This window comes from Daucus carota, chromosome 2, assembly GCF_001625215.2.
Source record: "Daucus carota subsp. sativus chromosome 2, DH1 v3.0, whole genome shotgun sequence".
NCBI classification, from domain to species: domain Eukaryota; kingdom Viridiplantae; phylum Streptophyta; class Magnoliopsida; order Apiales; family Apiaceae; genus Daucus; species Daucus carota.
In genome coordinates this window covers 34,467,597-34,491,104 of record NC_030382.2, presented here as the reverse complement: position 1 = coordinate 34,491,104, position 23,508 = coordinate 34,467,597, and the positions used below count along the sequence as shown (strand labels likewise).

At 34.0% G+C, this 23,508-nt stretch overlaps 2 protein-coding genes across 2 annotated transcripts; both read left to right on the top strand.

The window, feature by feature from the left end:
- Positions 1-8,524: 8,524 nt before the first annotated feature.
- Positions 8,525-12,730, top strand: LOC108207422 (RNA demethylase ALKBH10B). The gene is made up of 7 exons (XM_064086852.1): positions 8,525-8,984; positions 10,268-10,386; positions 10,537-10,657; positions 11,412-11,546; positions 11,663-11,778; positions 11,897-12,051; positions 12,191-12,730. The coding sequence occupies exons 1-7, from the start codon at positions 8,525-8,527 to the stop codon at positions 12,612-12,614; spliced, it is 1,530 nt and encodes a 509-aa protein (XP_063942922.1). The 3' UTR covers positions 12,615-12,730.
- Positions 12,731-21,547: 8,817 nt separating this feature from the next.
- LOC135150513 (protein MAIN-LIKE 2-like) lies at positions 21,548-22,130 on the top strand. Its single transcript, XM_064086851.1, has 2 exons — positions 21,548-21,910; positions 21,996-22,130. The coding sequence occupies exons 1-2, from the start codon at positions 21,548-21,550 to the stop codon at positions 22,128-22,130; spliced, it is 498 nt and encodes a 165-aa protein (XP_063942921.1).
- The last annotated feature ends 1,378 nt before the right edge of the window (positions 22,131-23,508 follow it).

Sequence of the window (23,508 nt, the reverse complement as noted above, 5' to 3'; positions counted from 1 at the left end):
TCGATAAGGACGGAGTCAGGAAATAAATTTCACCTAGGCTAGTTTCTGAAATAATTTTCTTAACTTGATTCTGTAAGCTAGCAATACTATAGTAGCAATAAAAACTTATCTCACAACATGATAATGAAAACAAAACATGATAAAACAAGACAATTTGATATCACATTTACCACTGTGAGAGCATGAAATCCATAGGTCCGAATGTATATGAGATCACGTGTACCACTACAAAACAAGATTAAAATTAGGCCTCGCTTACAATATGTACAAGATAATGTTCTCTAAAAAACGAACTACCAAATTTGAGTAATTCTTAAGTACTTGTTATTTGAGTTGCAACCTTTGATTCTTATAGAATAAAATTCATCAATTATCGAATCTGAATCAACATCTTCAACAAGGTCTCACACAATGTAAATCATCATAGAATCTGCTAAAAATTCCTATTCCATTTTTATTGCTCGTCTTATAATTTCATCGCTGATTAACGAGATGTTGCCACATAGGAATTCAAATTTCAGGGTCACGTTCAAGAGTATTAAGATCAATTTCATCTCTAGAAGACTTAAATATTGGTTCATCATATTGATTTTCCTAAATTTCAATATATACCAGCTGGATTTTCTTTAACATTACCATTAGATGGGAAATGTACCTGGCTCGTAGGTGTAGATGTACTTGTTTTAAAATAAGAAAACAATGTCTTCCCCCACTTTTTTCTTTGGCTTGCCATTATATATATCTTATAAAAGATAGAGTAAAAGAGATTGGATATATTGTAAACTATAAAACCCAAATGGCAAGAATATAAACTATAAATCAAGAAATAAATGAATTGATCTTATTGTTAATTACCACTAAACCTTTAATATTCTTTTCCCCGCTTTTCTTTTTCCCCTGCTTGAAATCTAGTTGGAGTCGGTGGTTTTATGTTTATTATTTTGTTTTCCTGTTGTGGCTCTGTCCTTGTGCTTGGAGTGGATAAAGATAGCACCATAAGTACCATCCCTTTTTTGGCCACATTGATGTTTGCTTTGGATGCAACTACATTAATAAACCGATGATATGTATGTGTACGTATATATCTTTTCCACACTATTCTTGTTAATCACTCCTTGTAATATCTTTCACGGTTTTACATGCTCCTAGTGACTCCATGTAGTAATCCATACCTGAACATGTTATATCTCTTCAATTATTTTTTTCAACAAGGATTACTCCTCTATTTACAACTATAACGTCCACTTCCTCTGCTGCATAAAATGTAACGATCCAATACATTTATCATCCAATACATTTATCACTGTAATCGATGTCTTTGTGTGAGCACAGTTATAACTCAAAACATTAAATTACATCATTAATTCTATTAATAATTTATTTACTTATCATTATATTTGATTTAGTGACTTTATTAATTCTATTAAAAATATGTAGGACTGCATAGTTATGCTTGATTGTTGCACAATTGCACCCTCGGGCTCTGTGGAAGACCTGCACCGGTTGCACCCACCTTTCCGGTAGATGCAGTTTTCCTAAAAATCCAGAAGTATGTATTTAATATATTTTTTTGTTCGTCACCAAAAATAAAGATATATCCATAAATTAAGATGCTTTTATTATTACAACAGGTTGGTTAACAGGCATTGTTTCACTTTGTTCAACCTTTAATTAATGTCAGATCATACTGGTAAAGAATGGACATGACAAGAGATGCACATCTGTTGGGTATGATTAATACCTAAATTGAGGGAATCCTGAATTGAACGAGAAGGCTACACTTCTTGATGCCAAAGGTTTTGAGGAAGCTCATATATAGTCAGGATTATATATTTATCAACAATTTATTTCTGATTTCAGGCATTCACACATATTCAATATCTACCATGCTTTCATTTTAAGCATAAATATCATCTTTTCTAGTGACGGTTTCTTTAATGTTAAAAAATAATGTTTTTTTTTCCCAAATCTCAGAATAACTGTCTCATAATTAAAAGATAATGTTAGTTAATATCAACTCCAAATAAAAAATTTCCATTTTTAATTAATTACCAAATATTACAAATGACAATAAATCACTTTGGTTTTAAAAAACAGGCAACTAAAAGATTAACATGATTATCAATAAAAATAAAAAAAAAATTGTATACACATAAACATTTAAGTAGGACTAAATCAAATTATTTCCACAAATACTGGGGGGAGGAGATCTTCATAATCTAATCAAGTAAAACTAGAATAATTAAATAAATGAATAACATTTAAACACAAAATATGTAACTAGTCGTCAAGTAGGAAGCAAGTGACGGCATTCATGAAAATGATACTAAAAAGATTCACACTCTAGCTAGACTCTGAAAATATTAACCAACACAAGTGTACAATACCAATCAAAACACTAAAAAACGGACATGCAACATAGTATAAAATCAAGGAACATGAGATATACGTACAGTAGACTCACGGGTTAAATAGCATTTAGATCACTTAACTGACTGCTAATTTTCAATTAGGTCATCCAACTCAAAAAGTTTTCAATCAGGTCACATAACAAAGGAAAATATTCAATTAAGTCACTAAATACGTTTAAAATATCAAGACCGTTAAATGGCATTGACTTTAGACGGAAGTCCGTTAAGACGAGCTGCCACATCATTAAATCTGATTTTTGAATTTTTTAAAAAAAAATTTGTAAATTTTTAAAAATTTAAAAAATTCAAAAAATGAAACTTTTCCAAAGAATTAAAAAAAATCAAAAACCGATTTTTTTTTACTTTTTCATTTTCTTAAAATTTTAGAGATTTTTTTCAAAAAATATGAAAATTTTCAAAATAAATGAGGATTTATGAAAAAAAGTTCTGAAATTCTGAAAATTTAAAAAAAAAATAAATCTAGTAATTTTTAAATCAAAAATATTTTAAAAAAATGAGAATTTATGAAAAATTCTTTAAAATGGGAATTTATGTAAAAAAAAATCTGTCCTTTTTAATTTTTAAAATTTTTATTTCTAAATTTTTTTTAAATTCTAAAATTCTGAAAAATTTTAAATCGGATTTTTTTTTAAAAAATGAAAATTTATGAAAAGAATTCTTTAAACGGGAACTTAAAATTAAGATTTTTTTAAAATTTTGAAATTTTTAGTCCTGAAAATTGTTAAAATTCTTAACTTCTGAAAACCTTTAAGATTTTTAATTTTGAAAATTTTTAAATCATAAAACTTTAATAAAAATGAGAAATTCTGGAAAAAATTACCGCCAACTCATCTTTCCGTCAACTATTTAACGTCACTAACGGCAAGTGACCTGATTGAAAATTTTAAAGAGTTTAGTTATTTGACTGAAAACTTTTTGAGTTGGATGACCCAATTGAAAGTTAGTAGTCAGTTGGGTGACCAAAACGCCATTTAACCCGTAGACTCACTAAACCAAGTTAAACATTTAACATTATAAGATACAGACTAACAAAATTAAAGTTACAGACTAATATAATATATATGGTGAAACAATAAGTGTCAAAAACAAATACCACAGGTTAAATAAGTGATTAAGATATTAACAATATATTAAATGATATAGACTGATGTGATAAACCAAGCTAAAGACTTCAAGGCATGGAACAATAGTCCATAGCAATGGACAAATAATTAACCAGTGAAGTCCGAGAAATAAACCCCAAATTTGGATTCATAAAACACTTCTCTCATACCAATACAAATATAGTAATTCATATTTGCAAATAATTATGAGCATATAATTATGATGTTTGAAATAAAAATATTTTATGGGATTATGGATTGTGGATTGAACAAGTTATATATCTTTTGGTGCTTTTTTCAATAACGATTATCTCTCCGTTTATAGGCATAACATCCATCTTTTCCACCCCATAATTTGTAACCGCCCAACACATTTATCAGTGCTAATCAATGTGACTATGTGAGCACAATTACAATTTATAACTATAAATTACATCATTAATTCTATTAAAAAATAATTTATTTATTATATTTACTTTAGCTATTCTAGTGAAACTAAATTAAACTGTCTACAAAAAATGCAAATCCATAGAAAGAACTGAGAAGCTGAAAAAGGCAAAACATGTCCATAAGCAAAATTTTAGGAGGGAAAGAGACTAGCTCTAATGTATGGAAAACCAACTCAAACAATTCCTTTAAAAGAGTTTAAAAATGATGTTATAATGCACATATGTTTACTTATGATATCCGGGTGAAATGTACTTGATCACTAATACTTTTTATTAAATTGGATGTCAAAATTTGGTGTATTAATATTTTCGCCTATTTTTTAATATTCTAGGCTTGGAGTTGTTTCTAATGTCGTAACAATGGTACAACTACTCATTTTGGTTGTCAAGGTTTGATTAGATTTATGGTTGGTAATAACAGTCTTAGTATTGTTTCTCGAGATTTTCTTGTAATGATTTTTTAATGGTGGATTAATATATTTTGGAATGGTCATGTTAGTTATTTTACCATACTTTTGCAATATATGTTAATAATGTTGTTAAATATTACTTTTGCTATTGTAAATCATCTAAGTAAAATTGTATTGGGGTTCAAAATTTATTGTCTCAGGTCCTATATGACAATGTTTATTTAAAAAAAGTGTTGCAATTTTTTGTTGCAATAGAAAAATAAACAATTGCAATGATTTATATATCATTGCTATAGAGCATAAATTATTGCAATATGTGGCTGCAATAATTTTAGCTTGTTGCAATACAGCCATACAATGGCTAATTCATTGCATAAAAATCCCTATCGCGACGTGAGCAAACTTAATGATTGATATTTTGGAAGATGTTACAATACGTACACTCTACTGTGATTTTTCTTGTTCATATGGTGACTATTTTTAATGGTTGTTCAATCCAATATAAATTATAGTCGAAGTAACCCGAGGCACACCAGTTTTTATAGGGAACAAATCCGCAAAGAATGCTGCATCATGAAACTCAACTATAGTATTTGTCAGTATACCGTGTATGTAATATTTTATCACTAATAATCTAATAGTCGTAATGATTTTAATATACCTGAGGAAGATGCAATTAATAATTTTCGGACCACGTTTCTTTCTCTTGTGTTCACGGGTGAGTATCTTGTGTTCAAAAGTTCTATTATTTCGTCCAGCCACCCATTAGACTTAGATTTGTATGGTGAAGTCATGTCATGGATTATACATTGGTTTTGTAAATTAATTCACAAAACGATGTATACGTATACCACCTCTACTGGATCTTGAACGTATGTTTATTTTTGAACATATTAAATTTTTTTTTGCATCATCTTTATGTTTTAGCAAATAAACATAACAGTATCTACTACAGTCATCTATATATGAAAAGAATGAAATATCTATAATTATAATGAACATGCCACTAAACTGATCACATATATTTGTCTAAACTAATTCTAATAAGTTTGAATCCCTAACAACATTATGAAAAGGCTTCGTAATTTTTTAGCCTCCACATATAATTTACATTTAGATTTCAGTTCTCTTGCAAGCTCTAGAATTGACTCTAAATTCTTCTTATTATTTTGAGCACAAAAGTTTAGATGATCCAGTTTAAAATACCACAAATGAGATGATTCAATACAGTCAATAGAAGGAGGAACACTAACATTAATAAAACTACCTATAACAAGTTCAACATTTATTAACAATAAATCGTTAGTCAAGTAACCCTCGACAAAATATACACCACTATGAGTAATTATGACTCTTTTACACATTAAAGAAAGTTTATATCCATTCTTGACTAAACAGCTTTCACTAAAAATATTTGTAAGGGAATATGAAGCGCTATAGTGATGAATAGAACAAGACTAGAAGCAAACTTTAGGTCTATGTTATGAACACTTGTACAACACTAGCATTCCCCTTCATCAATGTTATTCGATAAGTCTGTTGATAAGATATAAATTGAGTAATATCAACAAAAATATGCACATTAGCTCATGTATTAATCAACCATTCATTTGACAAACAAGGGAAGTAATTTATAGTTGTAAATTAAATAACACACCCGTCATTAGCTTCAGAAACAAAAGCCTCACCAACATCCATATTAACCACAAGCCCGGCCCACTCGTGGTGCCGAGCACAATATTGGCTTATGCACCCACCTAAGATATTTTAGCTTTCTTCGCCGAATAGTCCTTACTCCGATGGCCAGCCTTAATCCCCACAAGACGAGCATGATTTGTTTGTCTTTCGTTTCCTGCCCTTCTTCTTATCAGTTTAAGGCTTAGTGTTATGATTTTAATTAGCGACACACTTCCTATTCAATTCCACACTGCATTTACCATCAAACTATCATGTTCAGTTGGCATCACATGTCTTTGTACGGACTTGTGTTGTTCCTATACAGTGATTTCTAACATAAGATTTTACTAGGTGATCTCTACTTTCTGTCTTTTCAGGAAGTGAACAAACTCTTCCTAAGATTTCGGTAGCTTTTCAATCACCACAATAACCTTAAACTTCTAAGGAAGGTCCATGATAGACTCATTTAAAATATTCTCCAATATTAATTCACGCATTTCGGTCATGGATTTGTTATATATCCACATGTTATTATGTGTCTTGTTCAGCTTCTCAAAATCTAGCAGTGTAGGCGTTTGATGATTAAGTGGGCCTAGCCACCCCCATCCTTTTCTGCCTAACATATAAGTGAGAACATATCAAATGATAGCTCCAATGATCAACAACAAAAGAGTTAATATTTGAGGACATGCTCACGGAGACAGAGCTAGATCAACTACTAGATTTATAATATAATATATTTTTGGTTAGAAATGTAGTTTTTCACTGACAGATTAATGGATTATTTGTTATCTATGGATTTTAATGGATTGTATGTGATTTTGACTTTGTGCGGATTCTTGATAAAATGTCGTAGAGTTGATATAGATTCTTTAGGAAGAAGCACAATGCTTTAAAATCTCATGAATTTTGGTGGGATTTCAAAAAACTTAAAATACGAGCACGATTGGATCGATCAGTGTTTAAGAGTTTATCCTCTGTCGTCCCAGGTCCTGGGTTCGACCCTCGCTCACCCCAAGACTTCTGAGAACATATACTCACTTGTAAGGCTATAAGCCATATTTGTCAAAAAAAAACTTAAAATACACCGAGAAATCCCAAAAAAACCATCATTTTATGAAATCAAAAAAAAATCCATCAGCATATGAATACCATCGGATTTTAATGGATTTTAAACAATCCCAATTGAATATCATCGGATTTTGAAGAATAATTTAAAATCATGATTGAATACCACCAGATTTTGTAGCATAATTTAAAATTTCAATTGAATACCCAAAGATTTAATGGATTTTAAACAATCTTAATTGAATACCCTCAAATTTCATGCATAAATGAATAAAAATGCTTTAAATTAATCTCGATCAATCGAATACGCCCCTAAGATGGAAGATAGAATTATGATGCTTCAAAATATAAAGATATGATGGAATTGGTTTAGAGTTAGAATTTAGGTGGGAGTTATGGTTAGGATTAGAGTTATGAGGTTTATTCCTAATGTTATAATGAAGTCCGCATTTAAGATGGTGTATCGGAGTGGTACCAATCATAAAGTTTGAGTTTAATTATAAATCATATCTTTTTTATCCTAATATATAATTTATAATTTATAAGTAGTCTCGAACATATTAATTAATCATTAACATCTTTTAACTTTAATAATCATTAAGATCATTGTTTTTTTTCGTGAGTTATATTGTAGAAATAATATCCTACAATTTATAAAACTAATTGTTCGACCATTTGATTACAACATGTTGTCGGATATTTACAAATATTGTTAAAAAAATTAAAATTAAAACGACTGGAAAATATTTTATCAAATTTTGAACTTCAATAATCCAATATTTTGTATAGCCACAACTTGTACCAAATATTTAATTTGATTTGTCTATATTTTAAATGGACTAATGTTTGAGTTTAGTTTGGTGGGCCATACATATCATCTTTGGTCCAATACACATACTTAGGCCAGGTTTCTGGTTTATAAGTTAGAAGCACTTTTTTATACCGTATGTGTAAGAAGTCAAGAAGCACTTATAAAAAACTAGGAATGCTAGCTTTTGTTTCAAGTCTTCTGCTTATTTCTCAAATTATAAAAAACTAGGAATGCTAGCTTTTGTTTCAAGTCTTCTGCTTATTTCTCAAATACTTTAATCACTTATAAGTCTCAACTTGCTTCTAACTTCTACTCCACTTTTTTATTTTAATCAAGAAGCACTTATTTTAAGCTCACCTAAACGGCCACTTACATTACCTATATCCCTTGTGCCTATATATAAAAACATCATATACTCGCATTTCAGCTGCCCAACCGTTCGCTTAAATAACATAGCAACTCACATCTATCTCTATATCTCTTGAGATTATAGCATCTTTATCTCTACATAAACCCAAAAATGTGGCCCGCGGCGAGCAGATCAGCATCACTTTCCGGCAGATTTCAATCGCAAATGCCCGGAGGAAGACTAGGTGTTCCTGTATCACTTTCCGACAGAGTTCAGATGCTGATGCAGGGAGGAGAACGATTTGTTCCTGTCCCCGGCGGCATGGTATCGGAGTCTTTCGCTAAAGACGCGCTTCTAGCGTGGTTCCTAGGCGAGTTCACAGCGGCCAATGCGATAATTGATGAGCTGATGATTCATATAGGGGAACTACCAGGGTTCGATGGGAAGAATTATGAGGCTGCATCAGTTGCAATACATAGGCGGCGCATGAACTGGGTAGCTGTAATTAGGGATCGTCAGTTCTTTCCCATAACTGAGGTGGCGAGGGAGCTTCGGAAGGTAGCGAGAAAAGTGAGAGAGGATGGAAAGGTGACGGAGGAAATGAACGGCGGCGGTGATGAGGTGGCGAATAGGGGTTCCTGTAAATGCAAGGAGTCGCATGAAAGTGATGAGATGCCTGAAACAGGTATGTACGGGGTGACAATATTAGATCCGATCCGATAACCTGACACGAATTCGAGATGTAAAATACGAATTCGGGTCAGAGTTTTTCGGATTCGGGTCGTATTTGGGATGACCCAAAATCAACCTGAAAATGAGGTCATTTTCGGGTTAAATTCGGGTAACCCGAAATTGACCCGAAAATTAATATATAATATTAGTATTATATATATATATATATAATACATATATTTACATTATTTTTGTAATATTTATTAATTAAATTTAATAAAAAATTAATTTATTTAATAAAAATTAATTTATTTGGATAAAAATGACATTTATTTATTATTTTAAAAAATATATTTACTAATAAATATTATGGATCGGGGCGGGTTCGGGTTACCTACGCATAGTGCGGGTCGGGTTCGGATTGGATATTCACACCCATTACAATTTCAGGTCAGATTCGAGTTGGGTAAAAATTTTGACCCGCAACTGTCAACCCGTCCCGAACGCAACCCGATGCCTGAAATTCCCACCTAGAGTTGTGTCATATGTAATAAATTCATATCCCAATTAAATGTTATTGAATTTTAAAGCATAATTTTTAAATCCTTCTTGAATACCACTAGATTTTGTAGCATAATTTAAAATCCTAGTTGAATATTTCAAAATTTTGATATATTTTTTAAAATTCGAGCTTAATACCCTCGAATGTCATAAATTAAAAAATCCTCTAAAATCTCAATTAAATACACCGCGTTAGTGTATATTGTTATAATGTAAATGTAATTAATGATATGACAATTATATTCATAATTATATTTGCAATATCACATAACAAAATCTTATTGTTCTAGTATTATATTTACATGGCCTTTTTAATATATAAAAACATATTTTTTCGAAAGTATAATATTTTTACTGCACTAGAGTATGGTACATGTTACTTTATAATTTGAATCCCATTATTTATTTTAACGGACATATCTAGTACATTTAATATAGTGTCAATCGTAATTATTTTCCATATGTATATTATGAGGTGATATTCACGGTGAAGTATAGTATAGTATATGTTATTTTTAAATCGTACGGCATTACTCGTGCTTTACTATCATAAAACCTGTTTTGAGAATTGAGATAACATTGAGTGACAATAATAATCCTCTCAGATATTGTTTTCTTATCAATTCACTAAGTAATGGAAACTTTAGAATTTTGATGTAACGATATCAATCATATTATTGCTTGATTCTTGTTGTGGTAATTTTAACGCTGATGCTAATGCAATCTATTAAATAGCTGCAGGATCAAAAGCAGTGCAACAAATGTTGCAGAGCTCGAGCCAAGATGATTGTGAAGCAAGTGCAATGAACCTGACTAAAGGGTTCACAGCCAAGGAGCCTCCGAAACTACATATGGCAAGTTCTTTAATTTCTTCCAGAAAAGATATTAGACTTCTCTCTTTTTATTATACGCGTAAACAAATTAAGAAATGAATGTAGAAATCAGTATCTATTTTATATATACTGATAATCTGATGATTTTTATTTGAATTGTGATCATCGCAGGTTAATATTGTAGCCAAAGGGCTAAAAGTATATGACAACATATTTACCGATACCCAGCTCTCTAAGCTGACAGATTATGTGAATGAGCTCCGTGTTGCTGGTCAGAATGGCGAGTTATCAGGTGATACCAGTGATTAGTGATGCTTTTATAGTTAATTTGTTGTTTGGTTTTGGGAATCAAGTAGGTTAGCTTGAAAAGGTTTGATGATCCTGCTTGCATTGCCTACAAATCATTTATTTAAGAGTCATTTACACTTTGAACCTCATAAGTTTAGGCGATTTTTCGATTTGATCTCGAACAAAATTTCTTGTCAGTACGCACCCTAATGTTTAAAAAGCGCTTCGATATGCACCCTGTGACCTATTCTGTCCAGTTGACTGTTAAAGTTAACGGTTGTAGGGGCAGAACAGTAGTTTCCTTTGACACATATTCAGCAGATCCAGGTCCCTATAACCGTTAACTTTATGCATATTGAAGCGCGTTTTATACTTTAGGGTGCGAATTTAAAAGAAATTTTGTTTGAAACCAAATCGAAAAAGCACCTAAACTTATGTGGTGCAAAGTGTAAATTACTCTTTATTTAATTCATATGATAGAGCATACTTAAGTTAGCTCGAGTACAAGTAGATCTTTGTTAATATCCAGTTCAGATCTTTTAAATTTTGGAGATCGTGGTATCAGTTAACTTATTTTCTGATAATCACTAATCTACCTTTTATGGGACTAATGTAAATTCGATAGTAAATTGTTCATAGCGGCGGTATCAAATTTTATGTCTCTTATATTGAATCTGATTGTCTGGCAAGACTTGGTGATCATTTCAACCAGCTAGTAGATGTGTTCTTACCAACTGAGTTTGTGTGAATGGATACAGGTGCGACCTTCATTAGGTACGACCAGGCTACACAGCAAGTGAGTGGTGGAAACAAGAGGGAGTTAATTCAGCTTGGAGCTCCCATCTTTGGAGATCATGTAATTAAGGAAGCTGCTAGAAATCAATTTCTTGAGAGTAAGTAAAAAATTATTGTTGAAACATGTTTGGTTTGCTTTCTTAATTACAACCTCTAGTACATTTCATAATAATTCTGCATCAATACATTTCTTACTTAAGATATTTATTGACAGATCAAGTTGAGCCCATTCCAGATACTCTACAAGGTGTCATCGACCATTTGGTTCAGGGGCATCTAATTCCTGAGCATAAAAAGCCGAACGGCTGTTTAATTAACTATTTTGATGAGGTTATTTTTACTCCAAAGTATTGTTAAATTCTTTCCTTTATTATTGTTGACCTAATTTATACCTCTCAGGGGCTGATAATTAATTTTAAAACTAAATTTCAGTTCTTTTATTGTGTAGGGGGAGTTTTCTGATCCTTTTATGAAACCAGATCAGTTGGAGCATCCGATTTCTACACTTTTCCTGTCAGAGTCAGAAATGGCTTTCGGAGATACTCTTGTCAGTGACGATGATGGGAAGTACAAAGGCTCACTTATGCTCACCTTGAAGGAAGGGTATGCACTAGAGGATTTTGTATCATATAACTCTAAATTTGGGACTGCACTAGAATATTTTTTATCGCCACCTTTCATTCTTTCTTACAAATCTTCCCTCACTAGCATTACTTACAAATATGATTCGTCTACGGTGCAGGTCTCTTTTGGTGATGAGAGGTGAGAAAGGTAATGTGGCCAGGCATGTTATGTGCTCATCTCAAAACAAAAGAATCACCATCACATTCTTCAGAGTCCGGATGGATGCACAGAAGACTCCATCTCCGATTCCTCCTATGACGTCTGACGCCATGACTCCATTGCAACCTGGCGACCCCACTGATGCAGCAGCAAATGGAGCAGGAAGTAGTGGGAAAGATGCACTGGATTTGGTTCCGAAATTGAGTGTTTCCGGGACCCCAATGGTTATGGTGCCTCAAGTTCCACAGACGGTCCTCAGCCCTAAAAGCTTGTCACCCGGTGGCACTGGGGTATTCTTGCCTTGTAGTGCTAACAACTCCAGAGGACACAATAAAAATCGGGCTCGGCGCCGTGCTCAGAAAGGACGGAAGGATGGTTTCTAGCTGACAAATGCCTAGAGTAAAATTAAGATCATTTTGTTGGATGCATGTTGTGCCCTAGAGATAGTTATGTTTTAAGTTGAATTTGTGCATTAGCCCTTAAGAGGACGAATGGATTGATATCAAGTTGAATTTACTCTTGATGAGTAAATCACAAAGTGGTGGCTGTAGTTTACCGAATTTCACAAAATATTGGCTGGAGTTCAAAAACTACAAATTGGTGGCCGGACTTTAACTCCGTGTTTTAATATGGTGACTGCCGTCAAAGTCCGTTAAATTTAGGCCGTTAATTCCAGAAAAAATAATTAAAAAAAAAGGCAAAAGCGGGTATTTTACGCAAATTTAGGCAGTTGAAGAAAAGGAGACCATTGTCACTGCCCCTTTTCCTTTCTTCAGTGCAGATCTCTTCTTCCCTGACCAGAAGACTGTATATGGCACCCATTCTTGATATGGAATTCAGCCAGAGCCCCGGCTTTCCATCGCCAGGCCATACGGCGGTAGAATTGTTCCCAGAAAACTCGAAACGCCCGTTTGAGTTATCAAACAAGGCATCTTGAAAACCAAATAACTAGTCACTGAAATCAGCCATTGTCATCATCAGGAAAGCTAATCTAATAAGCCGGTCATTAATTTCTGCCTCAAACAAATCCTATCTAACTCGTACACGGACTCCCCAACTCGAACAAACTCTCTACCAACTCGATCGGTTGTCGTGACTCACTCACCTCATCACTCGTGCCTGAGTCATTGACCGTTGCTCCTTCCCCACCATTCTCTTGCTTATGGCTTCTTCGACTGGGCTTCTCAACAACCCGGCTTCTCTCCTTAATTTGTGTAAAAACCCTCTTTTACCTTTTTTTAAAATTATTTTTTCCTTTTTTTATTATTTGTTTTTGGACTTACCGGCCTAAATTTAACGGACTTTGACGGCAGCCACCTTATTAAAAGATTGAGGTAAAGTCCAGCCACCAATATGTAGTTTTTGAACTTCAGCCAACATTTTGTAAAATTCGGTAAACTACAGCCACCACTTTGTCATTTACTCTTCTTTAATTTAAGACAGTTAAACTTTATTAAGGAATGATAAATGAGCTAGTTAATTAAACAGGTGCTTCCTGTAATATATGATTACTCATTCAACGATGGAGTTTTCTCCATCATAGTTTAGGTTAAGTCAATCAGGTGCACTGGCCAGGACCAAAAAAGAAGTCAATCAGGTGCATTTATTTTTTAGCCGTAATTATTAGTACCAAGTAGTGAAAGACTGAATCGACATTCTTGGCCAGGAAAATTGTTGGTGATGGTTTATTTGCATTATTCTTACAAATCTGTCAGGTGCATGACAGTAAATATTCTAAAAGATTTATTTCTAATCCACTTAATTAAGCAAGAGATGCATTTCAGAAGAATTAGAGTTGTTGATTATTGGAAGTATGTTAAGAATAGTAGAGGTAGAACATACTCATCATCTTCTTCCACAATCACTACAATAACAATAACATTAGACAGGGGTTTATGCCTGCAGTCTTAAGCCTTAAAAAATGGTGATTTATGGAGTTGTCGTCTCATATAGACATTAGACAATGTTATGTACCGTTGTGTGAAATTATGAAACACAATGGTCTTCATATAAGAAAGTGTTTTAAAAACAACAAATGGTGGAGGAAAAATCATTGTTTAAACCATTCATTACAATAGTCTTTTTCCAGTTTGGCCGTTCTTATTAAAACTATCCACAACAGTTTTATAAGTTAGTTTAAATTGTTGGTAAGATTACCATGAAACGATTTTAGAAACATCATAAGCTCATTTTGTCTATCTTGTATAACAGTTTTATAGAGTCACTACAACAATTTTGGATATTTACGACGGATATATTATGACGGAAAAGGCGGATCGCTAAATTTACGACGGAAAATCAGTATTCGTCATATATCGTCACTTCTTACGACATATCCACCTTCCGTCGTATTTGCTTTGATTATTAACTAGAATTAAGGTGCAAACTAATAAAATATAATAACTTTTTCCTGCGGAAAAAACCGTCGTAAGTTACGTTTTCGTCGTAACTAAACGGTCGTAAGTTAACATATTTAACTAAATAAAAACAGAAAATAAATGAAATAAAATGGTTCCGATTCCACGCCGTCGTAAGTTCACATAATTATGTAATTATAGATATTTAAAAACGAAAAATAAATGAAAATGAATACTGACAACAATATTTAGCAAAAAGGGATATTGCTGACAATTAAGAGTGCTGGTATATATTTACACTAGTCTTGAGCTACTAGTGACTTTCTCAATACACGTTAGTTTGTTAGTGTCAGCCGAATCCAGTGCCACAAGTCTACAACTGAACTTGGCTTGATCATGTACTTATTTGTAGATATTACTACTGATTACTGTAGAAATAAAAATAAGTAACTACAAAAGCTATGCGTGTGTTTTACCGAAAGAAATCAAAACGATATCCTCTCATATTAAAATGCTGATAAGAAACAATACTACATACGACTTGGTTACTAGAAATGAAGTGCGTGCATGTTTAAATAATACTCTAACTGCACTAGTAGGAGATTACTCATATCAGCAACGTCTCCTATTATTACTCTTCTATCAGTACTCTACTAGACTCCTGCCCTTACCCCATCACTACATGACCTGATATGCGGCTACTTTAATTTCTTGGCATGCAGCAAGAGTCACGGCCATGCAGGAATAAAACAAATTTCATACAAATAAATAACTAAACAAAACAAATAAAATATTAACTAAGTTTATGATTGTCTCAACAATCACCCTCATAATCTTAAACTTATGAAGCACTTCTCTTCATCTGTGATGCACTTTTCACCACCATCAGCGTTGATGCACATCTCATCAAAAAAAATCACTTTGGAGCACTTCTCCCCATGGTGCACATAATCACTCATAATTCTAAAGGAGAGGTTCTGCCTCAACCAATTGAGCCATGACTTCTTCATCATTTTGGAACCTACAGTTCTTTGCAAGATGCCCATATCTGTTGCATTTGAAGCATTGTTGCTTTCCTTTGTGCCAACAATCCTTTTCTTCATGACCGAACTTATCACAGTGGTTGCATTGAACTTTGTTGCCTGTGCCTTTGGAGAATGAAGTTTTTGCTAATAGGAGTCCCTCATTCTTTCCTCCTTTTTCTTCCTCCCTCATTGATCTCCTTTGATCAACGGCACTAAGCGCATTGACTAACTCCACTAGGGTTATTTTGGATAAGTCTTTGGAATCTTCAAGTGAGGATATTTTAGACTCATATTTTTCAGGAACACTCACCACAATTTTATCAACAACCCTCTCATTGGCAAATGTTTCACCAAACAACCTTATTTGATTAACAATGCTCATAAGCTTACTCACATATTCCTTAATAGTTTCGTTCCCCTTCATCCGCTGCATTTCGAATTCTCGTTTAAGATTCAAAATTTGCATCAACTTTGTTGTAGCATTTCCTTCAAACTCTTCCTTTAACGTGCTCCATGCCTCTTTCGGTGACTCGCAAGTCATGACACTTGTGAAGATTCCATCCGACACCGCCGAATGAATACACGAGAGTGCCTTTGCTTCTCTTGCCGCTTCTTCGTCACGTTTTTTGATTTGAGCTGCTGTTGGATTTTGTGGAAGAAGGGTTAATTCAACATCACTTTCAATTGTGTCCCACAGACTCATAGCTTTCAAATATGATTTCATTTTGATAGCCCATGAATTATAGTGATCTCCTTTGAATGTAGGTATCGAAAGAGAAAAATTATTTGACGCCATTTGAAAAGAAAAAAAAAAAGATTGCTTATCTATATATATATATATTTTCATAACTTCACAAGCCCTTTAAACCTGGCTCTGATGCCAAGTGTAGAAATAAAAATAAGTAACTACAAAAGCTATGCGTGTGTTTTACGGAAAGAAATCAAAACGATATCCTCTCATATTAAAATGCTGATAAGAAACAATACTACATACGACTTGGTTACTAGAAATGAAGTGCATGCATGTTTAAATATTACTCTAACTGCACTAGTAGGAGATTACTCATATCAGCAACGTCTCCTATTATTACTCTCCTATCAGTACTCTACTAGACTCCTGCTCCTACCCCATCACTACATGACCTGATCTGCGGCTACTTTCTTGGCATGCAGCAAGAGTCACGGCCATGCAGGAATAAAACAAATTTCATACAAATAAATAACTAAACAAAACAAATAAAATATTAACTAAGTTTATGATTATCCCAACAATTACTATTTTTTTCATTTTCACAAGGTTGAGATTGTATCAAAGCCAAGGCCCTATGAAGATATGCGCTCGATTGATGACATTCTTACCTTCATTAATGAAGTGGATGCAGGTATTTTCACTTATCAGTTTTTTTCTAAATCATTTGCTTGTCTGTTTTCTTGAACATAAATTCTGAAACTATTTCAATAATCCAGCCATAATGATTCACTTTTCAACATCATATATATTCATATACTTGAGAACTACAATGATATGGTTCTGCCCTTCTTTATTTTTACTCTGCTATACTTTTTTGCATTTAAACTACCTAAAACAGCTCTCTTTTTCTGGATTATTTCTGCATTCTGCATGATTTAAATTTTCTGCATTCTGCATGATTCAAATTTTCTGCATGTTCTCACTTGTATACTTGTATTAATTATAGGTTGTGCCAGACAATAGTGCTAATTTTAAGGTTGTCGGAGGTTTATTGACTCGTACGTCAATGATTGAAGTACGGACTCTAGAGATCGTGATATAAGTTCACCGACTAATGTTATATCTAAAGGTGGTCTAAGTTTATGTTAAGATAATTTAACTATGTACATGGACGAATATGGATTTAGGATATGGCGTAAGTTTCGCACATGAAGGAATGTTAATTATAAAACCTATGGTTTCTTATATCTTATTGCGTGGTTGAATGTGAATTTTGGACTAATATTGATTGTGGGTACATATTAGTTTTAGTTGTATGTGAATATATATATGGAAAGGTTCAATATATATATATATATTGGATACTGGCAAGAAACCACAAAACAAGCTAAAATTTTCCTCTGAACAAACAAACTTACGATGAATAATTTTGTTCGTAAATTAGTGTTCTGCAGCTTCCGACATTTGTTCATCACAAATTTCGTCGTAAGTTCTACTTTATGACGAAAATTTCTGTCATAAATTCTTTATTTATTGTTGAAAATTAATTGTTATTTTTTCTTATTTTAAATTTAAATAAATAGAAACTGGGGCCCATGAATTTTAAATGACGGAAATTTCATCGTAAGTTATTTATTATCTATTGATAGATGTGACCCACTTATATGAAACTTTCAACGGAAATATGAACTTGCGACAAATTTTTGAATTTTTCACGCGAGCAAAAATGACAGAAACATTTTGTCGTAATCCGTCGTAAATAGGCTTAGTTGTTGTAATGCATTTAAATTCACATAATTATTAATTATCATAAATAAGATAGTTCATACATGCACCTTTTCTGGCTCCCTTTCAAAACTAACCAATACGTTCAGCCATTTTTCAAAAACAACCAGTTTTTTTTCGAATTTTCAAAACTAACCATGCTAATTGTTTTGAAAACGGGCGACCCGAACGGGCAGGTATTCTCAGTCAGGGGCGCTCCACACACGGGCGACCCAAACAGGAAAATACCCCGTAGGGGTCGCCCCTTCTACAGGCGTCCTCCACTCCCCCGTGAGATGTTGTAGTCTTTGCTAAGGGTTGCTGTTCAAATGTGTGCTGCAACAAACACCCTGTAAGTCTTCTTGCTCCTTTATTATTTTATAAAAAAAATAAATATAACCAAGACTCGTCAAACAAATTTATGATTTAATACTTGGAAAATATGTCTCATATTAATGTTTTAATAAACATCTTCTATGTCTTCTCGAACATGATATTTTGTTCCTTCTAATTTTATTTTTAAGTTTTATCTCAAATAAGAATAACACATAAATAGAAGACAAATATAAAAAATAATATTTAAATTTTCATGTTATTTCATATATTATTTTAATATGAATCATATATTTTATTATTATAAAACTAATATATTGAAGATATAAAAAATATATTACTTTCTTATATTTTTTAGCAGGTAAAGTATTTTATCTCGAATTATTACGGCAATAAAACGTGCCATGATATATAGAAACATGATATTTATATTTTTTTTAGCTTAATTGTTCTTACCGTCCCTTTTTAGTTGTCACATTTATATTTTTATTGGTCAAATTAATTAATTATTAACCAAAAATTATAAGTCACTCTTACATTATTTTAAGAAACTGAAAATTACATATTAAAGTATATTAAAAGTTATTTTTGATGACATAATTTTTAATTTTATTAATTAATAATATCTTAATAAATTTCAGTCAAATTTTGATCAATTTAACCGGTCAAAATAAAATATGACAACACGAAGGGAGTAAAATTTGACATGCATTTTGATTCATGAATGCATCAACTCTTGCAGATGAGATTGTTGGGGAGTGTTTTGCATGGGTCGCCCCCGCCAACGGCGACCCATACTGCAAAAATGTAAAGCAGGGTCGCTCTTGGCAGGGGCGCCCCATGTTTGGTCAAAAATTGAGTTTGGGTCGCCCAAACTCCAATCAATTAGCCTGATTAGTTTTGAAAACTCGAAAAATAACTAATTGTTTTTGAAAAGTGGTTGAACATACTGGTTATAAATGAAAGGGAGCCCACCTTTTCTTATCATGGTAGTCGGCTCCCTTACAAAAGTAACCGGTCTGAACGTAAACTTTTCAAAACTAACTAGCCTACGTTCAACTTTTCAAAACTAACCAGCCTAATTCATACCAACTCGGGCGACCCAAGGGTGGGTATTGGGGGCAATGGGGGACGCCACAACAAGGGGCGACCCTTGCTTGTGGTAACCAGTACAGGTCGCCACTGCAAGGGGCGACCCTTGCTTGTGTGCCACCTGTACAGGTCGCCACAGCAAGGGGCGACCCCTGCGTGGAACCTGTGACGTGGTCGACCCTATCACGGGCGACCACGTGTGCAGCTCAGCCAAATAAAACTCACACAAACACACACAAACACAGCCGGCAGAAGAGAAAAAAAGGGAGGAAAAAAAGAGAAAAGAGGGGAGAAAAGAGGGAGAAGAAGAGGAGGTCGCCCGAGCATCCAAATCAAGCTTTGTACCCTCAAATCAAAACCCAAATCTTGTTTAAGGTACCATCTTAATCCTCTCTAAATTAGTGTCTATATATATATATATATATATATATATATATATATATATATATATATATATATATATATATATGTAAAATGAGTTGATTTGGATGAATTTGTTGTTTGATTAACTTGAGTTGCATGTTATAATATCCGGTTAGTTTCATGATTGTGGCTTGAGATTTGGTACTACATTCTGATTTTTAAATTTGTTAAATAATATAAAGATTTATAATAGAAAGTAAGGCTAATTTATAGATTTGATATGTTGGAATTTAAGATTTTGTGCTTCTTAGATTTTGTAGGTAGTAATTAAATTTAGTTGGGAAAAAAATATAATATAATATTCGAAATAAAATCAAAATATGAAGAGCATAAAAAAATTATTCGAATTATATGTAATATTCGAAATAAAATATATTTGAAATATGTTGGAATTTTAGATTTTGTAGGTAGTAATTTAATTTAGTTGGAAACAAAAAATATATTTTAATATAAGGGTAATGCGCTTTTTAGATTTAGAAATATGATTAGTAGCAATAATCGAAATTAATAAAATTGAGCAAAACATAATATAATTTAAACTTAATTTATATTCGTAGGAAAGAAACATTAAATGTGAAAAATTATTAAAATAATATTAATATAAAAAAATCGGAATAAAATCAAAATATGAAGAGCCTAAAATAAATTATTCAACTTATATGTAATATTCGAAATAAAATAGTTGAATAAAATATATAAATAGCATAAAATAAAATATTCGAATTAAAAATATATTAATAGCATAAAATAAAATATATTGAAATGAAGAGAATTAAATTTTTTTATGAAATTAAGAGAATTAAAATAAAAAATCGAATTATATTAATAAAAATATTATTAGCATAAAACAAAATTATATTAAAATTTGATTTATATTAATAAAAATTCGAAATAAAACAAAATATTCGAATTAAAATAAAAAAATTCGAATTATATTAATAAAAATTTGAATCATATTAATAAAAAATTCGAATTATATTAAATTTTTTATAAAATAAGATATATTTGAAATTAAGAGAATTAAAATATTTATGAAATTAAGAGAATTAAAATAAATAGGAAATTCGAACTAAAATTAAAAGCTTTGAATTCGAATTATAAATATATCTGAAATTTGTTGGCACAGATGAATCCTGCAGCTTATCATCCCGGCCGGGTCAAAGGCAATTTGTTGACATTGCAGGACTCGCATAGGTCCACTTTTGTGTGGAACAGTAGTGAGGTAATGACCTGATGGACTGCTATTTATTAAAAGTTAATTTTGCTTCACTATAAACTGCTGACAAATACCTGCATTATTAATTGTGGCACGCATTTCCTGATCTTAGAGTCAGGACCAACTTTGGTGAATATTGGAATATAGTTGCTGAAACCAGGCCGCCTCAATCGATAATGGATGCTATCAAGGACGCGGGTTTTGAGTGGGTGTTCAAGTTGGGGCAGGTCAAGCATGACAGGGGCTTGATCACAGCCTTTATCGAGAGGTGGCGTCCAGAGACGCACACTTTTCACCTACCTTTCGGGAGGCCACCATCACACTGGAGGATGTCCATCACATTCTCGGGTTACCGACCACTGGCCGGCCATTTATACTACATGGCTTCACCACCACACCTCGCCAGAGGAAGGACATGGTACGCGATCTTCTTGGACTGACTGCCGATCAGCAGGGTGATGTGAGGAAAAACTGCTTGAGGATCGGTTGGTTGATCACTAACTTTGGCAACTGTGCCCAGTTGGACTCATCGGCGGAGGATTTTGATGCGCAGACTATCTTTCACATCAGGGCACAGCTACTGTGTGTTATTGGATCGTTGTTTCCTGATGGCAGCGGGAACTATGTGAATCTCAACCTCCTTTGGATAGTACGTGACTTGCAGAGCCTGGATGGTTATAGCTGGGGGAGTGTTGTTCTTACATACCTTTATAGGAAAATGTGCGATTCCACCCATAAAGTCGCAACCGGCCTCATTGGCTACGCCACGTTAGTACAGGTACGCATTTACTATCATTTTATTTATCAACTTTTTCTTCATATATATTTTGATGTGCACATATATGTATATACCTTCATACTAGGTGTGGATATACGAGCGGTTCCCTACATTAGCTCCCCGACACACGGCCACACCCCTGATTACCTACCCACTTACGCTAAGGTTTTTAATATGCTACTCTTCTCGTAATCGCAATAAGTTTGTGCACATGTACTAGTTCACACGTATAATATAAACATTTTGTTGTAAGTGGATAGGGTCGGTTACCCGTACTGAGGTGCCGCACGGTTAGTGTCGTATCACCCGGTACGAGTTGGATAACATGATTGAGGCAAATTTTCGGTGGAGGCCGTATGCAGATTTAGATGACGAGCATCAGCCTGACTATGGATTGTACCTACATTGGACTGCTCCTACGCCTTTGATGTACATGGCCTATGTCGAGTGGTGTTATACTGACAGGGAGACGAGGCAGTTCGGGTTCGTGCAGGACATACCCACATCCTCTCCACGTGCGAATCATAGTGACCTGCACGACATTGTCAACGAGTCCATTAACTGGGAGGGCGCCAGGGAGTCTCACACTCATCTATGGGATAGGTCCCTTGACCGAGCTCTTACATCTCCCCCACTCATGTTTGGCGAGGGTTGCACTGCGGCATACATGCCTTGGTTTCTTGCAGTGACACGTAGATACATGGTAAACCCCGCCTTTTGGACACAGACAGAGGGTTTCCAGGGCACACAGGGCGCCACACAGGCACTGGTAAAGTCCCTTGTAACTGTTCTTCTAACTTCCTTCCATTATTATGCTAGCTTATTTCTATATGTTCTGTTATAACTATTCTTCATCTGATTATGTCTTCACATGGCTGTTAACAGGAGGATCAGCTTCTAGATATGGAGAGTGCCATTGACCCTGCTACCCTGGATGTTGGTCGGGCACAGAGGATTCTACAGGGGTTGTTAGGACGTTTTAGGGGTTCAAGAAACCCTCCCAGACGCAGAGGACGGCCACCAGTTACACCTGTTGAGCCGGAGCCAGGCACGTACTACACTCATGTGGGCAGTAGTAGCTCAGATAAGGGAGGCTGGTCACACCTGGTTGGCACTTCTTCTTCGCCGGTTGGGGATGTAGAGGGTACTTCAAGGGCGGATGGATGGGACTCCTGGCCCAAGTCGACGATCCCGCCATCTACATATGCAGGGGATGACTACGAGGGTGGTCCACGTGGTTTTACGGTCAAATTAGAGGATGACGAGGACATGTCTGCTGAGGGTCAGCAGCAGGAGTCATACCAGTTCCAGGATGCAGATGCTTATTGTCCTGACATGTCTTTCCTGAGGGACCAGTACACCACACCTCCGCCACAGGCCCCGGTGCCGTCATTTGCTAGCCAGTCCTACATCTTCGGGGCACCCGCGTTTCCATTCGCATCGCCACCAGTGAGGTCCACTCCTACTCCTATACAGATGTCCACTTTTGCTTCGTACACTGGTGAGAGTAGTCCGTGGGCGTCCCCCAGCACAGCAGTAGCAGGGCAGTCCGAGGCCGAGGAGCAACCTGAGGATGAGCATCGACTTAAACCACCTAG